The 17,311-nt window shown below is 34.7% G+C and overlaps 1 protein-coding gene across 1 annotated transcript in view; it reads left to right on the forward strand.

Moving 5' to 3' along the window:
• The window catches only part of MAN2A1 (mannosidase alpha class 2A member 1), a 107,207-nt gene that overhangs the window by 60,312 nt on the left and 29,584 nt on the right, over nucleotides 1-17,311 (forward strand). The window contains exons 13-15 of the mRNA XM_063181356.1: nucleotides 8,953-9,118; nucleotides 10,986-11,216; nucleotides 11,302-11,424. Coding sequence (XP_063037426.1) covers nucleotides 8,953-9,118; nucleotides 10,986-11,216; nucleotides 11,302-11,424 — 520 coding nt within the window. The remainder of the gene's footprint in view (nucleotides 1-8,952; nucleotides 9,119-10,985; nucleotides 11,217-11,301; nucleotides 11,425-17,311) is intronic.

Consider the following 17,311-nt stretch of genomic DNA (forward strand, 5'->3'; position numbering starts at 1 on the left):
TGTTTCCACCTTACAAAAGTAACACAAATTTATGTTGTTTGCTGGTAATTTGAGGTTAAGATTACCATTCTATTAGCTCTTATGAAGGTTATTATTCATAAACTTCAAAAGATGTCTTATTTAAGAAGAGGGAAAAATCCCACTATTTCTTCATATATTATAACATTTTATTATATATATATTCAAGATCAATATTTTACTCTAGAATGAACAGATTCAATGGATTATAATTTGCTGCTTTGATGTAAAGTGATTTTCTTTTCTTGTTACATTTGTGATAGTATTGATGAATTTATGAGATGCTTATCTGAATGTGATATAGAGGAACGTAGTAGCATTTATTTAATATTGTTAGGTAAACGGATAAATCTCCTTTGACTTTATCCAGTCAATTAAAAGACCCTTGGGGGAAGATATTGAAATCTTCTTTTGGGGAAGAACCTGCTTTTCTCTGGCTTAATAGAAAGCTGTTTGTTTAACTTGATTTTTAATAAACCACCCATATTCCTTCTGCTCCAGATTTTGTGTTTACATCTGACACTGTATCTGAGAGCCTAGGTCCTAATCATAAACAAAAGACTTTTCAATTTAATTAAATGTCTAAGATTGTATAGTTATGCATACAAATGGTTTCAGTATCTACTGTGTCTCAGAGGAGGTATATTTAATCTCTAGAAACTATGGAAATTATTTTAATATTATTAGGTGTGTTGATTAAGCACTATTCACTGTAGTTTCGTATGTTGCTTTGACCTTAACTTTGTGCTACCTTCACTCAGTTAATAGACAGACTTGTTGATTGCCCAGCTGTTTTCTAAATGTTCATTGATAAATGTTCATTGGTAAATGTTGGATATCACATATTATTCAAATTAAATCCAGTCTGAAAAATCTAAATCAAATCTAAATCCAAATTAAATCAATCTAAGTAGGGTGGAATTTTTTTGTGCAAAGTAAGGCCGAAAAACAAGTAAGGACTTCTTTAGGCAAGATATTAAAGTCACAAGTAATTTTCTATCTGTCATGCTAACAGAGTAGAATGTAAATAGATTATAAAAGTTGATGTCATACTGGCAACTACCACTCTATATAGGATTAGTATTTAAAACTGTCTTGGTAAAGTGGAGATATATTTCATAATCAAAGAAGCAGGAAAGTGGAAGTATTGCACATCACATTGAAAAATAAGGTGTGGACTGACCAAATGGACATTAGTGAAGCAGAAGAACACTAGGTATGACAGAAGATGGCATTGAGAGAGTTGCTTGTATGGTATCAAAGCCAAGTTTGCTCTTGTATGATTTAAATGGAAATGTTCTTTGTAAAATGCAGCTGAAATAGTGTGCTGTACTCAAGAGTGATGAAGACTTCATCAAAAATATGGGGTGAGAAGCTGGGAAGAGTTAATAGGAAAGCAGGATCACTAAGTCAAAGAAAATACTGAAGTGCATCAAGAGCATCATCTATTTAGTTTGTAAAGACTGATAGTAAGGAAGATAAGTCTATAAATGCATGCAGGTTTGTTACAGTCATTGTACATACAGTGGAAAATAGGAAGACATAATTAGAGAAAATGTTGTTTAAAATAATAAAAAATTTAATATTGTATTAGAAAAACTGGTGCTAGAGCTGCTAAACAATATAATCAGATTTGGACTTTTTCAAGAATAGCAACTGCAGCATTTTTCAAAGTTTGCCCTTCTGATTTCTCATTTTATCTAAGAGGTCAAGCTACAGCAACCTCCTAGTCCACAGGGGATTTTGTTAATATCTGGATTTTCCTTTGTCTCCTCAGTTTACTCTTGGGAGTCACAGTGAAAAGGGGTATTTTGTAGTACCTAACATGATCTAAGGTTATAGAACAGTCTGTTTTGTGCATAGACCTCTGTTTGACCAGGTGGAATAAGGAGAAAAAGGGACTGTTTTAAGACATGTAAGTGATTTTAAAGGCTGCATGGTGTTTGTATACGAGCTGGTAACTCTAATGAGAGAATATTTCTGCTTAAAAGTTGTTGTGCACAAGCACAGCAATTTATTGTATATTGTACAGAAAAAATGGAATTTTCTGGTCAGGACAAAAAGGTTTTTTTCTCTGACAAAAGTTATTTTGTCACTTGGCAAATCTGTTGTAAAAGCTGGAGTGTTTTTGTATCACTTTTGATGACAGACTGTCTGAGTGCTGCCATTTTAACTGTTTTATGCATTAAATATTTGCAGAATGATGTTTGTGGGGGTTGTGGAGGTCTTTTTTGGTGATTTTTTAAAATTACTATTACCATTGATAGGTGGATTTCACATGTGGTGAGGAGTATTGAGCAGGGCAGTAACTACTCATACTGACTGTGTGGATTGGTAGCAACAGATCAGTTCTCTGTAGGAATGCAAAGGATCAAGAAATTTCCTCATACTGGAAAATCCTGCATTTTACCTTTACCTCTCTACACCCCTCTCTCTCTCCTTATTTCCCAGAAATTCTGTTTCTAAATCTCTAAATCCCTAACATCAGATTTCTGTAAATTAGTTGGCATGCTTTAACATTGGAAGTGTACTTCCCCTTCTGGAAAAGAACCCAGAAAAAGCTCTGATGTATCTAATGAGTATTGCTGATTTTGTTTCCTTTTGAAATATGAACTAGGAAGAAAATTATTTTCATATTATTGGACAAGTATCCATGCATATTTGTTCCAAAATTAAGTAATTCCTTAGGGGCTTATGAGTTTTTATCTCAGAATTAATTTACGAATTGATTTTGATACTTTTTGTTTCTTTTTTTTTTTAAGTAGTTTTCCCCTGTTGAAAGAAGGTTGTGGATCAGATGTCACTGATAATAGCTCAAGGTGCACAGAGACGTGAAGTTCAGTATTTGCAATAACATGCAGTAGAAGAAGTATAATTTGGTTGAAATCATGAGAATATTTTACATTTGAGAAATAAATATTAATTTCACAGAGGGGGAAATAAGGATAGTTTAAAATACCTGCTGAGTCAAATTTTCTTTGAAATTGGTCTGTGAGTCAGACTCAAATACTTTCAGCAAGTGGAGGATATTGGTCAGAAGATTTTCATGCATGAGGGTTTGAGTAACTTTCTCCAAAACTTTCTCTGTTGCCTAAATTTCTTACAAAATGAATTTTGAATAGAACTGAAAAGTGTCTTGAAGCCCTGTGAAACACACAGCTTCTGAAGCTCAATTTAGTAACTGATAGAAGAGCTGTAGGAAAAAAAGCATTAATCTGCTGCCAAGGAGAGTATCACAATCATGAGCCTGCACAGTTGGCTTTTGATGAGTTTTTTTCCTAAAGGAATATTAAGAACAGAGCATGGATTGAGATATTGGAAAATGTGTAATTTCTGTATAACCAGAGGAGCACTATGAACAGATAATATCCCAAAGATTGAATATATGGCATTTATTTCCGGAACAATTATTTTATAGGCTCTATAATTATGTTTTATAGGTCATCTTTAGTAATTCCTAGTAGAAAAGCATACAAAATGGATGAGGAGACCCGTACTTAAAATGTCATGTTATTCATACTCTTGACTGAGGAGGCTTTGACCCTTACATGAGGGACCATTAGAGTTTTGAAAAGAGCTAGGTAACTACTTGACATTTTTTTTTTTTTTTTACCTACCAGTTGGAGTAAGTATTCAAAGTATTCAGTAGAGTTTGCCTTCTTAAGAAAAGGGAATGGTTAATGTTAGGTTTTATTCCATGTTTTTCCCAGTTTTCCTACAGCAAGGAGAGAGCTTTATAAATAACAGGGGAGTAATTTTTGTGCTCAAGTTACTTACGGTTTTATTCTGTACTTTTAAAAAAAAGTGGAAAAAAGTATCTTGATGTTTCCTTGGCTTCAATGCAAGAATAACAGTAGTCTTTTCTTCAGGGGAGGCTGTACATATTTGCACAATGAACAGATAAGTGTCTGGTTCAAATAGATGGTCTGGATTCTTTTCCTTCCATGTACCTCCATCCCCTAAGACATGCATCTGTGTAATGGCAATTCATTACAGTTTCTTAGGATTCTCATTTTCTTGGACTTTTGGGGGCCTTTTTGTTGAAATTCCACCATACATCGGAAGTCTCATAGTTTTGATTTTTTTAATGGTATTTTTGGAATCTACCATGGCAAGCAGTGCTTTATGCAATTTAAATATCAAATCTGAGTTTATCTTAACACATCAGTGTTCAGTAATTAAAAAGAGTCAGTAGGTTACTACCTACTGACTCTTCTCCCATTTTCAAAGCAATTTTTTCTTGCAATTTTAAGATGTGAGACAGTTTTGATTCTATTACCCAGTGAGATTAACTTTTTTTTTAGAGAATTTCAGTGTTGTTTACAGTTTTAAAGTTCTATTGAAGTCCATCAAGAGTCAAGAACTCATGTTATGTTTCTAGCTGAATAGTGGTTTCTAACCCAACAGCCTTTCTGGTAACTATTGACACATGTAGTTACTTAAATTCCTTTTCTCTATAGCATAAAGCCTTTAAAACTCTTTTTATTACTTCTCTCTTGTTCCTTTCAGAACTCACATGCATCTGTTTCTTCTCTTCTGTTCTTCACTGGAAGATCACTGATATAGTATATAATTTAGCTTCATGGCTCGTATCTTTTCTCAGATTTGGGTGTACTTGTTGCATTTTTTTTTCACCACTTAGCTGGTTTTTACCTTGGTCTTTATAGAGTGAAAGAAACTAATCAGCTTTGAAGGTTTTGTTTGTGTAATTTTGCATTAAAATTGTGCTTATGGGTCCAAAGAACTGACTCTGATAAAACCGTTTATAGTGGGAAATGCTCCTATCCATCTCAGAAAGTTTGCTGTAGAAATTTTAGTAAAATTGGTCAGTCTGAACTAGAGGTCCTCAAGGAATTGGTTGTCCAGATGTACTTGAATGAAGTTACTCTGCTGAACAGTGAACATGTTGTCTTGAACTGTAAATCCCATGTGCCTTGAAAGGTGGTTTTTGAATAAGCCCGTATCACTTTTGATGCTCTGATATTTACTAGTAGCGAGTTGTGGTTTCCCACCTTAATTGAATGCATCCCTTGTGAAGGAAGGATGAATGAACTTCAAAAGGAAGTCCTAATTATGGTGTATTGCAGGTGTTACCAGTAAATGTATGTATCAGCATATATGCCTATATGTTTATGCACATTGGAGAAACAGAAAACAGTGGTCTTTTGAAAGCTCTGAAGCTTTCAAAGTGGTCACTGAAGCTCTTCTGTTTAGGAAAAAATATTATTTTAGGAGGCAGAGATTAGAGTTGTTAGAGATCTAAATAAATAATCTTTATTCATATTTTTGTCTGTAAATATTGCTACAGCAGTTGACATATTTTCTTAATTTAAAAATGAAAGTATTTAAAATAAGAAGCAGTGGGGTGGGAGGGGAGGGGAGCGTTCCAGCTCTTGCTGAAAATGTTCCACAATGAGTTAAATCTTGTACTACAGGAAAATCTGGTGAAAATATTCTTGTATGTATGCATTTAATAGAGTTTATTAATGTTATTAATATTAGATTATGTAGGGAAGGTGGTCATGCCTGTTTGGAAAAGATACCTGTTTGGAATTTCAGAGACCCATAAAAGTATGGGAGTAAAAGAATTCAAGGTATATCTTTCCAAATCTGTCTGAAAAGTTGTCAGGGTTTGCTTTTCTTAAATTTCAAATATTTGTGATGAATCCAATTTAGGATTAAGAGCTCAAATCTACAATAACTTCTGTTTTTTGAATGGGCTGGGAGCAGTTAATTCTTGCTCCCAGTGCAGAGGTGAAATGCATGGTCTCTGTGTGAGTGGTTTAGTCATGGTTTTTGTACCAATGCAGTTTATTTTAGCATAGTTTTAGCATTCTTAGATTTCCTGAATAAACAAAATAAATTATGGCTGACTCTTGGACATAATGGTGCCTCTAAAGTAAAGTATTTCGGATAAAATTTTTCATATTAATTTTTACTGATAGCCATTAAAACCCTTCACTCTTTAACTGAATGAAGGATGTAAACCTAAATTATTTTATTGGTGTTGTTGCCCAAGACCTGAATAATGAAAAGGAAATATTTGCTTGCTTTTTTTGAAAGACAGTAATACTCATGATGTTTTTGCCTTAAGATAAGGAATAGAAAACTTTAAATATTATCAAGTTGCTTCTCTCTGTAATGCAACCACAGCATATTAATACATTCAACTCTTTGTGAGAGTCTTTGCAATGATACAGCTTAATTGAGGTGTAGCTCTTTTTTTCCAAATAAAATCTGAAATTTTTATAGTGGGATATTGTTTAAGGGTGGGAGCTGAATAGTACTTCTGAAGTAATGTAATTTAATTACATTAGTCAGTGCTTTTGTATATGCACAAGAATTATGTCTTGCTTTCTATAATTACTATACCAAAGTCCTCCTGAAATAGCATGTCAAAACAAAATATTAGTATCTAGTCAGAACTCCTTTAAGTGCTGAAAATCTACCCTGTCACTGCTAGCCTCCTCTGTCTTATTACTCTACACACACATAATGAAATTAAAATACATTGATTCAAGAAGTTTAAAAATGTATATATTTTGATACAACAATAGATTTGTTTAATACAAATACAGGGGTTTTTTTAATAGCCTGATGAAATATAATAATAATACAACAGTTCATAAGACTGAAGGTTATGTTTACTTTTACCTTTTGTTATAGGTAAATCTGTCATGCAACTAATTAAGGTTGTGAAATATGTTTGTAGCTATGGGAAGGTGAACAAAGTTTCTGGAAATATTTTTTGCACTAATATGTTCATTGCTTGGCCAATAATTTAAATTTAATGAGGATGTGTAGCATTACTGAAAAATTATTATATGCATAAGGTCTCCTTTTACTTGGAAGCATAGGAATTGAGGAATTCAATTGTATAAGAAGAATAAAGAAAAAAAAATCTGTGGTGTTCTGTTGATGGATGAGAATGAGGATTTATTTTGAGCTTTCGTGTTCAATCGTCTGTCAACCTGTATTGTTTCTGACAGAGTTCTTAACGCTCTTTTTTCACATTACATGAGGAGTTCTTAAAAATTTTTGATATAATTTCTATTCTCTTCCTAATTTATAATGGGTTGAGACTGAGAGCAGGGTTGGTTTAGCTAGGTTTTTTGATTCCACTAATGTCATTAAAAAAAAACCCGAAACAAACCAGCAAAAACACCTATTGATATTAACCTTGAGAAAGAAGACAGCTCCATATAAGCAGAAGTGTAAATTGCCCTACCCAGGTCTCAGGGAGGTTCTTAGAGAGTCTTGCGCAAGTTCTTAAAGACTCTGAAAGCTAACCCAGAATATGGTTAACTATTATATTGTCTGGTAATCTAGGAGTCTTCAGCATGAAACAGGGTAAAAGAAAGCATCCAAAAGCATTTTTAGTTGTGATCACAAATGCACGTTGAATATCATTGGTATACTTAGAAGTCATGATTTAAACAATACTTCAGGACAGGAATTTAAGGAGTTAAAAGGAAAATATTTTTTTATGGGAAGCTCATTTGATGTGTGGCAAGTCATCCAAAAGTTCTTGATATAAAAAGCTAATAAAGACTCTGATTTTGTTTATTCAACTAATGAGAAGTTGGAGTTGACCTTTCATTTCATACTGATTGTGAGGTAATAAGGTAGCAGTGAAGTGCTGGGAAATTTACTAGTCAAGTTTGATGCAGGCAAACAAAAGAAGCCAGTAGGAAGATAAGGGGGAAATAGTGGCCTGGTCAGGATTCTGAATGAGATTTGTAGATTGGATGGATGGAGGCAATTTTAGGTGAAATTTTAGGTTTGGTCTGTGAAGGGGTAGTTGAATTTGAGGTTTAAGATGTGAAAGCAAAAGAAATAAAACCATGGACAAAACCCTGAGGAATCTGCATAGAAAACACAGAGCAGAGAAGGAGAATCTACTTAGAAGAAATATGGAAGGAGTAATTTGATAAGTAAACAATGGATCTCGTGGGTATTGATGTAAGATCAGATCTCATGAAGAAGTAAACTGCTTTACAGTGGGGAGTGTTGAGGAGGTTGGAGATTGAGTACTGGTTCTGCTGTTTATAGTTAAGAAGACGCCAGAAGTTTTGGCAAGAGCAGTTTCTGTTTTAAAAGACTTCTTCTAAAGGATGACACAAACAGAGGGAAGCTTCAGGGAACAGCTGTGAATACTGCATTCTTTGAGCTTGTCAGTGAAAAGACAAGAAGTACAATGATAGTCCTACAGATGCATGAAACAAAAACGTTCTAGTATAGTTTTGTTTTTCTATACCTTAGAATACATGAACCTGTAATAGTAATAAAAATAAATATAGGCTAATAAAGTCAATCTTCAGCTCAGGGCTGATTCTTTTGGTTAATAGCATAATCTGTGTTCAAATGGAACGCTATGGAAAAAAATAGTTATTCCATATGTACCTATTAAGAAGATATGCAAAGAGTTGCCATAGTGAATGATGCTAAATTATAATTTAAATAACTTTGTGCTTTCCCTTTTAGGAGAGAGAAACTAGCTCCTTTAGTGAATATGTAGAGCCAGTTTTCTTCCCTCATTTTTTCTAAGCTGTGTTAAAATGAGGCTATTATGGATGAGAGCTTGATAGTTCAGCCTGAAAAATACATTTAAAATGCCCTTAAGTATCTTGATTATGCCTGCAACTGTTAATAGCAATTCTTTAGCAATTATAATGGGAAATAGTTGTATTTTTTTGTAAGGAATTTTCAAAAATTTTTGGACAAATAATAGCATTAAGAAAAGGTCTGCACATAGTTGATCTTAAATATCCGTTGTTTCTTGGTTATGTTTTGTATATTTATTTGTTGTGGTATGTACTTGTTGTTCTAACATTGTTTTAATCCTCTGTATGTAAAATTTGTGTGCGGTAACGTTAAACCTGAAGGAAGAAGCTTGGTTGCCAAGAGATAATTAAGTAAATATGTTTTTTTCAGATACCTTTTGATACATAATCCTACGGAACAAGAGCGATTTTCAGTGGTTTCCGTCAATGTGAATTCACCCAAAGTTAAATTATTGTCTCCTTTGGGAAAACCTGTAAATGTCCAGATTAGTGCTGTTTGGGATGGAGCAACTACAGTATCGCATGAAGCTTATCAGGTACCCTACTTTAAGTAAAAAGCATTAAAATATATTTTTTTATATATGCTGTAGCTTCATAGTTGAAGAAAATGGAAAGTGTACTTCATATATTGGCAACTCTATTCTCTGTAGGCAGTACTATTAATTCAGTAATTTTAAATTAAAAAAACCCCAACAAATAAAACCCAAAACAGCAACAAAAGCCCCCTAAAATTCAACATACATGTGTTTAGCATTAATGTTTCTTAAACTGATAAGCTGTTAAAATTTTGTGATATAATTTACTACATTTAAAGGATCAGTTTCAGCTGCATGACTGGAAAATACTGGATGTGTGTCTTTTTCCCTCACTTTCTCAATGGAGCTGCTTCTTCCTTCAAGTGCCATTCTGTACACACAGTCACATACATCTGTATGTTCTCAAGCACTCCAGCTGGAACATGAAATGGCTTTTCTTGTACATTAAATGGCTTAAGCATTTACATTTAGATGTCCTCTTCCCTTCCAAATACTTAAGCTGGACAGATATCTTCAAGCCCACCTCCTGTTTTTCGTTTGAAACAAAACTTCTAAGAATTTTTGAGTTGTACATCATTATAGAAGATTGTCCTCAATGATCACATCGCACATTAGAAATTTATTTAATTAAATTTTTAATAAAATTGTAATTGTGTATGACTGCAATAGTAACACCGTATTGCTTTCAGGCTTATGTTTTGGTTCCTTTTGATGTAGGAACTTGGTTCATGATAATATTTCTGTGAAGCTAATTCAATAACTGTCTCTCAGTTGTGTTCCAAAGGGATAATTATTATGGGTAAACCTTGCTAAGAAACCCAACCCCACACACTTCCTCGCTCACTGACCCAGTGGGGTGGAGGAAAAAAATTGGATGGGCAGTGGTGAGAAAGCTTGTGGGTAAAGCTGAAGCTGTGCACACAAGCAAAGCAAAGCAAGGAATTCATTCCCTGTGTCCCAAGGCTGGGGAGGTGGTCAGCCATCCCCATCAGAGCAGGGCTCCATCAGAGTGACTTGGGAAGACAAACACCATCACTTCAAACATCCCCCCTTGCTTTTTCTTCTCACAGTTTTTATTGCTGAGCATCATGTCACATGATGGGTCTGGAATATCCCTCTGGTCAGCTGGAGTCAGCTGTCCTGCTGTGTCCCCTCCCAGCTCCTTGTGCACCCCCAGCCTCCTCCCTGGTGGAGCAGCAGAAAGGGCCCTGATGCTGCATAAGCCCTGCTCAGCTGTAGCTGAGATATTTATCTCTGTGTTATCAAAGTGGTTAATACTGAAACCAAGCACCAAAAGTTCTGCTATGAAGAAATTTAAGTTTATCCTAGCCAAAACCAGCACAATAATTAGTACTTTTATTGTTTGAAGAAGAAGAAGTGAAATTACTTGTCTGGACTTCAAATTCTAAACAAATTGCTTTGGAGATGTACCTTGTATACTACTCTTGTATGCAGATTATAGCTCCTAAATAAAGAGACTGAAAATGAGAGACTTGCTTTATACTTAGTTATTTAGTTCATGCATTTTTAAACTTAAATTTCAAAATCAAGTGATAAGTAGAGTCTGTGTGCACTTGATCCAGTACACATGCATCTACAATGAAAAGTACTGCATATCACAACTAACATTCTTAAGAAGATTCAACATTGTTACTGCGTTAATATAATGGTAATCTTGATGCTAAGCAAATTAGTCATGCAGATATTTCTGTTTATTAATACTTCATTAATATTTATTTATGGACTATGGGAAAACTCAGCCATCCTATAATTATTCAAGCAAAAGTAGTTGCTCTGAACATAAATTCAGTATAAAAAGTTGATATTCTGCTGTTTTTAGTAATGACTACTTATTTGTTCCCAACAGATGTCTTTTGTGGCACATCTGCCACCTCTTGGGATTGGAGTTTACCAGCTTCTGGAGGATGAGAGGTCAGAAGCAGTTTTAGCTGACTATAACATATATGTAAGGAATAGCAGACAGGAGAAGTCAGACAGAGTTTTCAAGATAAAAGAGATGCAGCATTCTGTGGATAATATAATCTTAGAAAATGCATACATGAAACTATGGTTTTCTGGAATGTCTGGATTACTGGAGGTATGTTGTATTTTATTTCAAAACACTATATTTTACTTTTTTGTGCTGCTTTATGGAAACCTAACATGAATCTCTGTCCTTTTAGAAAATAAACAGCAAGGAAGAGGGTAAAAGTCATCAAATGAAGGTGGAGTTTGCTTGGTATGGAACTACCAGTAACCGAGATAAAAGTGGAGCTTATCTCTTCTTACCAGATGGAGATGCCAAGGTAAACTTTCTGTTTGCAAAGAAATTCTAATCTTGAAGTACCTTAAAGTGTTTGGCAAATATAGATTGGAAGAGCTGGTTGTCCCCAAAACTGGAATAAAATCTGTATGGCTAGGCATAATGACATGGGCTATTGAAATGATTGGCAGAAGTTCATACTTCCTAACGCTACATAAGAGTAAAAACACAATAGGAATTTGAAAAATATGAAAATCTAGAGAATATTTATGATTCCCCCATCAAAAAATTAAGATGCAATCCTTGCCAGAAATCCAGTGAGATGTGACCATTCATTATCGATGAAATAAGTTAATTTTTACTTTCTATGATGAAAATGTGTACTGATTCATTTCTACATCTTCACTTTTCTGATTTTCTTTTTTTAATTATGAATTTGTTGCTTCTGGTTCAGAGCTACTTTCTAAGCTGATATTGGCATACTTAATTAAGATACTGACTCCCAATTGGTGAATATAAAGACAGAATAGTAAGGAGCTATTCTGATTTAGTTCTCTAGGGTTATCTGTATTTTTAGCTGTGTAATTATTGGAGCGCAACAGCATACTCCTATTAGTTTTCAAATTGGAAATTGGGAAATGGCAGTGTTCTTACAGTGACTTCATTACCATATGGAGTCTACTACTTCCCTTTTGGAACTGGAAGGGTGATATTTCAGAAAGCAAAAGATAAAATAATGAACATTTATGAAGCTAGTTAGTTGCCACCATGTTTCTTCTGAGTTTCCCTTGTGTAAACTGAAGTTGCATACATAAGGCAAATGATGAGCTCTATGCTTCCCATTTTAGGAAATATAAAAGAGTAATCATTCTACTTTTTTTGGCGGGAGGGAAAGATGTTTGGCTTTCTTTCTGTTTTCTTTTCCTATTTCCCCCTTTTATCTGTGTAATCAATCTGAAAGGAAACAAAACAGGTTTTTTTTCTTTTAGCAATGTTTCCTAGAAGCACACCTTTTGAGGTCTGTGAATTTACAGGTTTAGTATATTTAGTCCCATAATAATTTACTTCAGATATGTTCATCAGGGTTTCCTTATCCTTCATTTTATATGCCATTTCATATTTCTTCTTTTTATTGTGTTTTTATCTGTGAATACTTGAACAATATCACTTAGGGCTTTTAATTTTTACCTTTCACTAGATGTGTGGTCACACTTTAATTTCATTTTATATTCTAATTCATCTTTGGCTTATTATTATTTAAAAATAATCACTAAATCTAGCAGTTATGTAATTTTAACTATACATTTAAGTAATTTGCTTTATGAAAATAATCTGGACAAATTGAGTTAGCAAAACGTTACAGTTTAAACAGAAAAAAGTCTGTCACATGTCTGCAAGCGCAATTAGAAACGAAAAATGAAATTAACTGCATTTTAAGTTAACATTAAAAGGGTGCTGTTCAACTTTTGTAACATTTTATACAATAAAAATGAAGTTGTTATACTTCTGAAAATTCTGCTTCAGTAATATTTTGCTTCACCATAAGGCTCATTTGGCTTTCATTTTAATAACACTAATTAAATTGTCCTACTGGGAGTAACAGAGTAATTCTATAGTGGTTTCTAAACCAGTTTGAGTCAATGCTTTCTGTCTTAAAAGAAATGCCATCTGTTCAGGGTTCTTAGTGTAATGTGGATTGACTAACTTTCTAAGTCCATGTGTGAATTGGCAATAGGATAGATGGCAGGCAGTTTTCTTGATTTTTGGCTTGGTGTTTTATTGTTTTTATTTTTTTCTTACCTCGTTTACCCTATGTTTTTCAGCAAAAATTGCAAAGAATAACTGCTTTTTATGTTGGACTATTTTCCTTTGGTGTATGAATAGTTATATGCTTTCTTTGCCGTTGTTAACTGATTAATTTTACGTCTGATAAGTCTTTTATTTTCAGTTCTGCAATACTCAGAAATTATTTTGATTTGTCTATTTTAATAATTTATCTGGCCATAGTGCTGACCTACAATGGTGCAAAGTCCAGAACAGAGGCACAGACTGGGGGCTCCATCCTGCAGGTCTAGAGCGATAGGACAGTCCCCCACCATGCCTTTGTTTTTCCTGCAAAGTCCAAACAGAAAGCAAGGCACCAGGGAAAAAGGCAGCGTCTTAATTTTTTGAAATGGCAGTGAAGTGTTTGACTGATTGACAGTGTTAATGAAGGGATTTCCTTGGGCCTCACAATAAATATAAATAAAATATCCTGTTCGTGAAGACAAAGCATGTTTTTTAATTCCTGTGACTTTGTGAAGAATGCCCAACTTGGTTTTTTGTGATCAGTGGGGAAAAAAACCTCACAGTATTCAATAAACTTAGAAACAGTTATATGTCTGTATTTTCTTCTGTATATCCAAGACAAGTCAACATGTGATGACTTCTTACTAGCCCTGCTTGGTATCAATAGGGAATAGAACAAAGCAGTTTTTTTTTCCAAAGCATCAGATGCTAAATGTTTGTGGGATCAATGTGAGTAGTTGATTTTTTTGTTTTACAAATAATCTTTTTCAGTATCAAAGTGATGGTTTTTGGTATACCCGGACTGGAAATTTTGAATCTCCCTCAGGCAGCTGGTTCTGTGATTCTGTGTATGTACTAGTTCCCACAGGTACTTAAGCACTAACAGAATATGTAAGAAAACAGATTTTTCTTTTTTCCCCTTGCAGGATCTCTAGTACTAGAGCTGAAATACATGATATTATCTCAGTCTAACCTCAAACCCTGCCAAATAAGGGGCAACCTGCTACTGAGAAACACCTTTTCCTGCAGGCTTTGTCGTGTCATTTTTCTTTTTTAAAATTTTAGACCAATCCAGAACATGTAATGTGTGGTTGAAAACTTTCCCCTTAGTTTTTTTGGCATCCAGACCAACAGTGTGCTGCACTACCAGAAGTTTCCTGGCCACTAAAATGGTTGGGAGTGCTTCACTTTTCTATAAGGGGAAAAGTTAATTGCCCATGCTTTGTGCCTCCAGGCTGCAATATACAGTGCCATTTTCTATACAAGCCAGTAAATATTTTGGTGAAGGTTTATCTCCAGTTATTTCCACCTTTGGCACCTGTTTTGATGTTAAGTATTTTAAAATACCTTAGGGATCTATTTGGTATTATTTTGTTCCAAGTATTCTCCCTTAAAATTCCTAGCTAGCTTCTCCCCAGGCCTCCTGCCCACTATCGTTCCAAAAAAAAAAGATTGTCTTATTTCTCTTGGAGTACAGAAACATGATTTCTGAACCCTTTGATCAACAGTTCTGTTGTGCTGTTTCTGAAAAATGCTGATTTCCAGGCTCAACAGAACCTGCTTCGCTAGGCTGCTGGATCTTGTACAATTGAATTCATTCCCCTGGAGCTGAGAAGAACAGATGTTACAGCAGCTATTTAGTTTAACTCTTTAGAATGTGGAGTCTTCAGATTAGCCATTGGATATGAAAGCAACGTATTTTTATTCCAATTCAAGGTGTGAGTCATCGCAGTGTACTTCATGCTGGAAGATCCTTTAGTCCATGATTGTTTACAAAGCAGATTTAACAATGGAATGAGACAAAGACTTTGTCAAATCAGCTTTGCAGATATCTGTCATCGTTTGTTCTTTCCACATTGCCTTAAACTTTCACATCAAAAGTACCTTTTTATTTCAGACCCAGGACCAGGATCCTTTCACAGACCTATGCATCTCACCAAGGATCTTTACAATGATACTAGAATAATTGCATATTCAATGCATAAAGATGTTTACCTGTTTAAAAGCAAAAGCCTGGTTAATTAAAATGTTTTTCGTGAGGCAAACCTGGGGAATTATCTCTTTATAGGTTCTGAACTTCTGGTATTTCTCTTGATAACTATCAAATAATCAAGTTCTAGGATTAGTGCTTTTCTAAGCACTAAATACGAATTTGAAGGCTCCCCTGTTCCATCACCGCCATGTTTTTACTTCATATTCCCCGCTTGCCCAATAATCAGAGAACATCAGTTGTCCTTGAGAACTTGAGTATACATCATACTGCCACTCTTTCTATCAAAAAGAACTTGTCTGATCCCCAAAACTACATGGTACCATCTTCCTTTGTAAGCTACCTTCCTCTCTTGGGCCTTTTCTAGCATTATGACTGAATTGGAGGCTTGCAAACTCAATGCATGTCCTAGCAAAATTAAGAACTATTATTTTTTTAAATTTATTAGTTTCAGGCAATATCTGCAAAATATCTGTTCCTTTTCCATCAACCCATCTTTCTGTTTAGTTTGGAATAGTCTATAATAAGATAAGTTGCATTTATCTTCAGAAGAGGAGCTAATTTGGCTACATGTGCAGCCTGGAGCCTCAGGTGTATGAACTTAATATTTGTGGCAATATCCCAGAATCTGAGAGCTGATATATCCATCTCATTTCAGCTTTCTGTGTATTTTGATAACTGTTGTCAATATCATGCTCATGTTTTGTACTAAAAAACTCAATGGAAAAGAGTTCCTCCAAATATTTGGGTTTAGGTTTTTTTTTTATTTTTAATTTTTGAAATCACTTCAGGTAATTTTTTCTAGTAAGTGCACAGTGTTTTATATTTCTGTTACTCACTCAACGTCTCTCCATTTTGCTGGCTAGCTCCAGCGAGAATGGAGCAAGAAATACTCTTAAAAACTACACAAGACCATAAGATCTGTGTTACTTTGATAACAGAACATATCTGGCAGTCTGTTGTCTGTGCAAGTGACATTCTCCTAGGTCACAGGTCATTGGCTTCTCCTGATGACCTCTGGTTTCTCAGTTCCGTTCTGAGAGTTCCTTTAGGTACTGTTTCAGTCTGTCTTTACTAGCTTGAGTATCTTCATGTTGCTCTGCCCTGCAGGGAGGATTTTGAAGGGTTTGATTACTCCACCATTTGGTTGGTCATCCAGTTCCTCCTCTGTGGGATTTTTAACTTCTAGAAGCCAGGTAGTCACCAATTAAATTAGTTTGTCTTCTCTGTTTATATGTGATAGAAAAGCAAATATCAGTCTCTTCTGCCAGAAGGGGAGAATTCAGGCTACAGTTATGGATATTGCCAGTTTTTCATGGAATTAAGAGGTTCTAACCGAAGATCTGGTGTTCAAATTTCTTTTATCTCGGTTAATTAGCTCATCTGTCTAACATGCCCCCTGAATGCCATAATCCTTCTGTATTTCTCACCTAGCAATGGATGTTGCGTAACAGATAACATTTGTCTGTCTTATTCACAAGATGAGATCCTATGGAAGTATTCCATAATTTTTTCATGCAGACTATCAAGAAGTCTAAAACACTATTTTGAGGTTTTTTATTGACTAACTAGATAAGATTTTCAGTAGGAAAAAGCCTTTTCTCCCTAAACCAAACAATCTTCTCAAAGCATAAATAACTGTGATTTCTCTTCCAAACTCCTGTACAAAATATTCCTGCAGTTGATAACTGCAGAGTTGCCTCTTGTACCTCTGTTAAAGCTTTTACTGAAGAATATTCTGCAGCTCTAAGAATAGGTACGTAAATACAAAAGGCGGGCTTTTTGCCCCGAAAGTCCCTTTCAGTTTTTTCTTTTATACAATACTTCTTGAAATTTTCCCTGTTATACATACAGTTATATGCTCAAAGAATATTGGATATTTACCTGTACTTGCTCTTCTCTAGTATATTTTGTCTGTATGTATGTGAGCTTGATCTCTGCTCTTCCTCAAGCTGCATCTGTTCTTTGGTGCCATTGCTTCAACAAAGACCATGCTCTGTCCTTGTGGCCTTGCTATATACAGAAATAAGACAGCCACCCTCTGAGAGCTTTCTGCCTAGATCCCTCTGAATAATGTGTTTTTCAAGCAGTTGGGATGTGTTTTTCGTGAGTGAAGTCTTTATTTAAAACTGTTTCCCTATTGAAGTAGTTG

Source organism: Melospiza melodia, chromosome Z (genome assembly GCF_035770615.1).
Source record: "Melospiza melodia melodia isolate bMelMel2 chromosome Z, bMelMel2.pri, whole genome shotgun sequence".
Classification (NCBI taxonomy): domain Eukaryota; kingdom Metazoa; phylum Chordata; class Aves; order Passeriformes; family Passerellidae; genus Melospiza; species Melospiza melodia.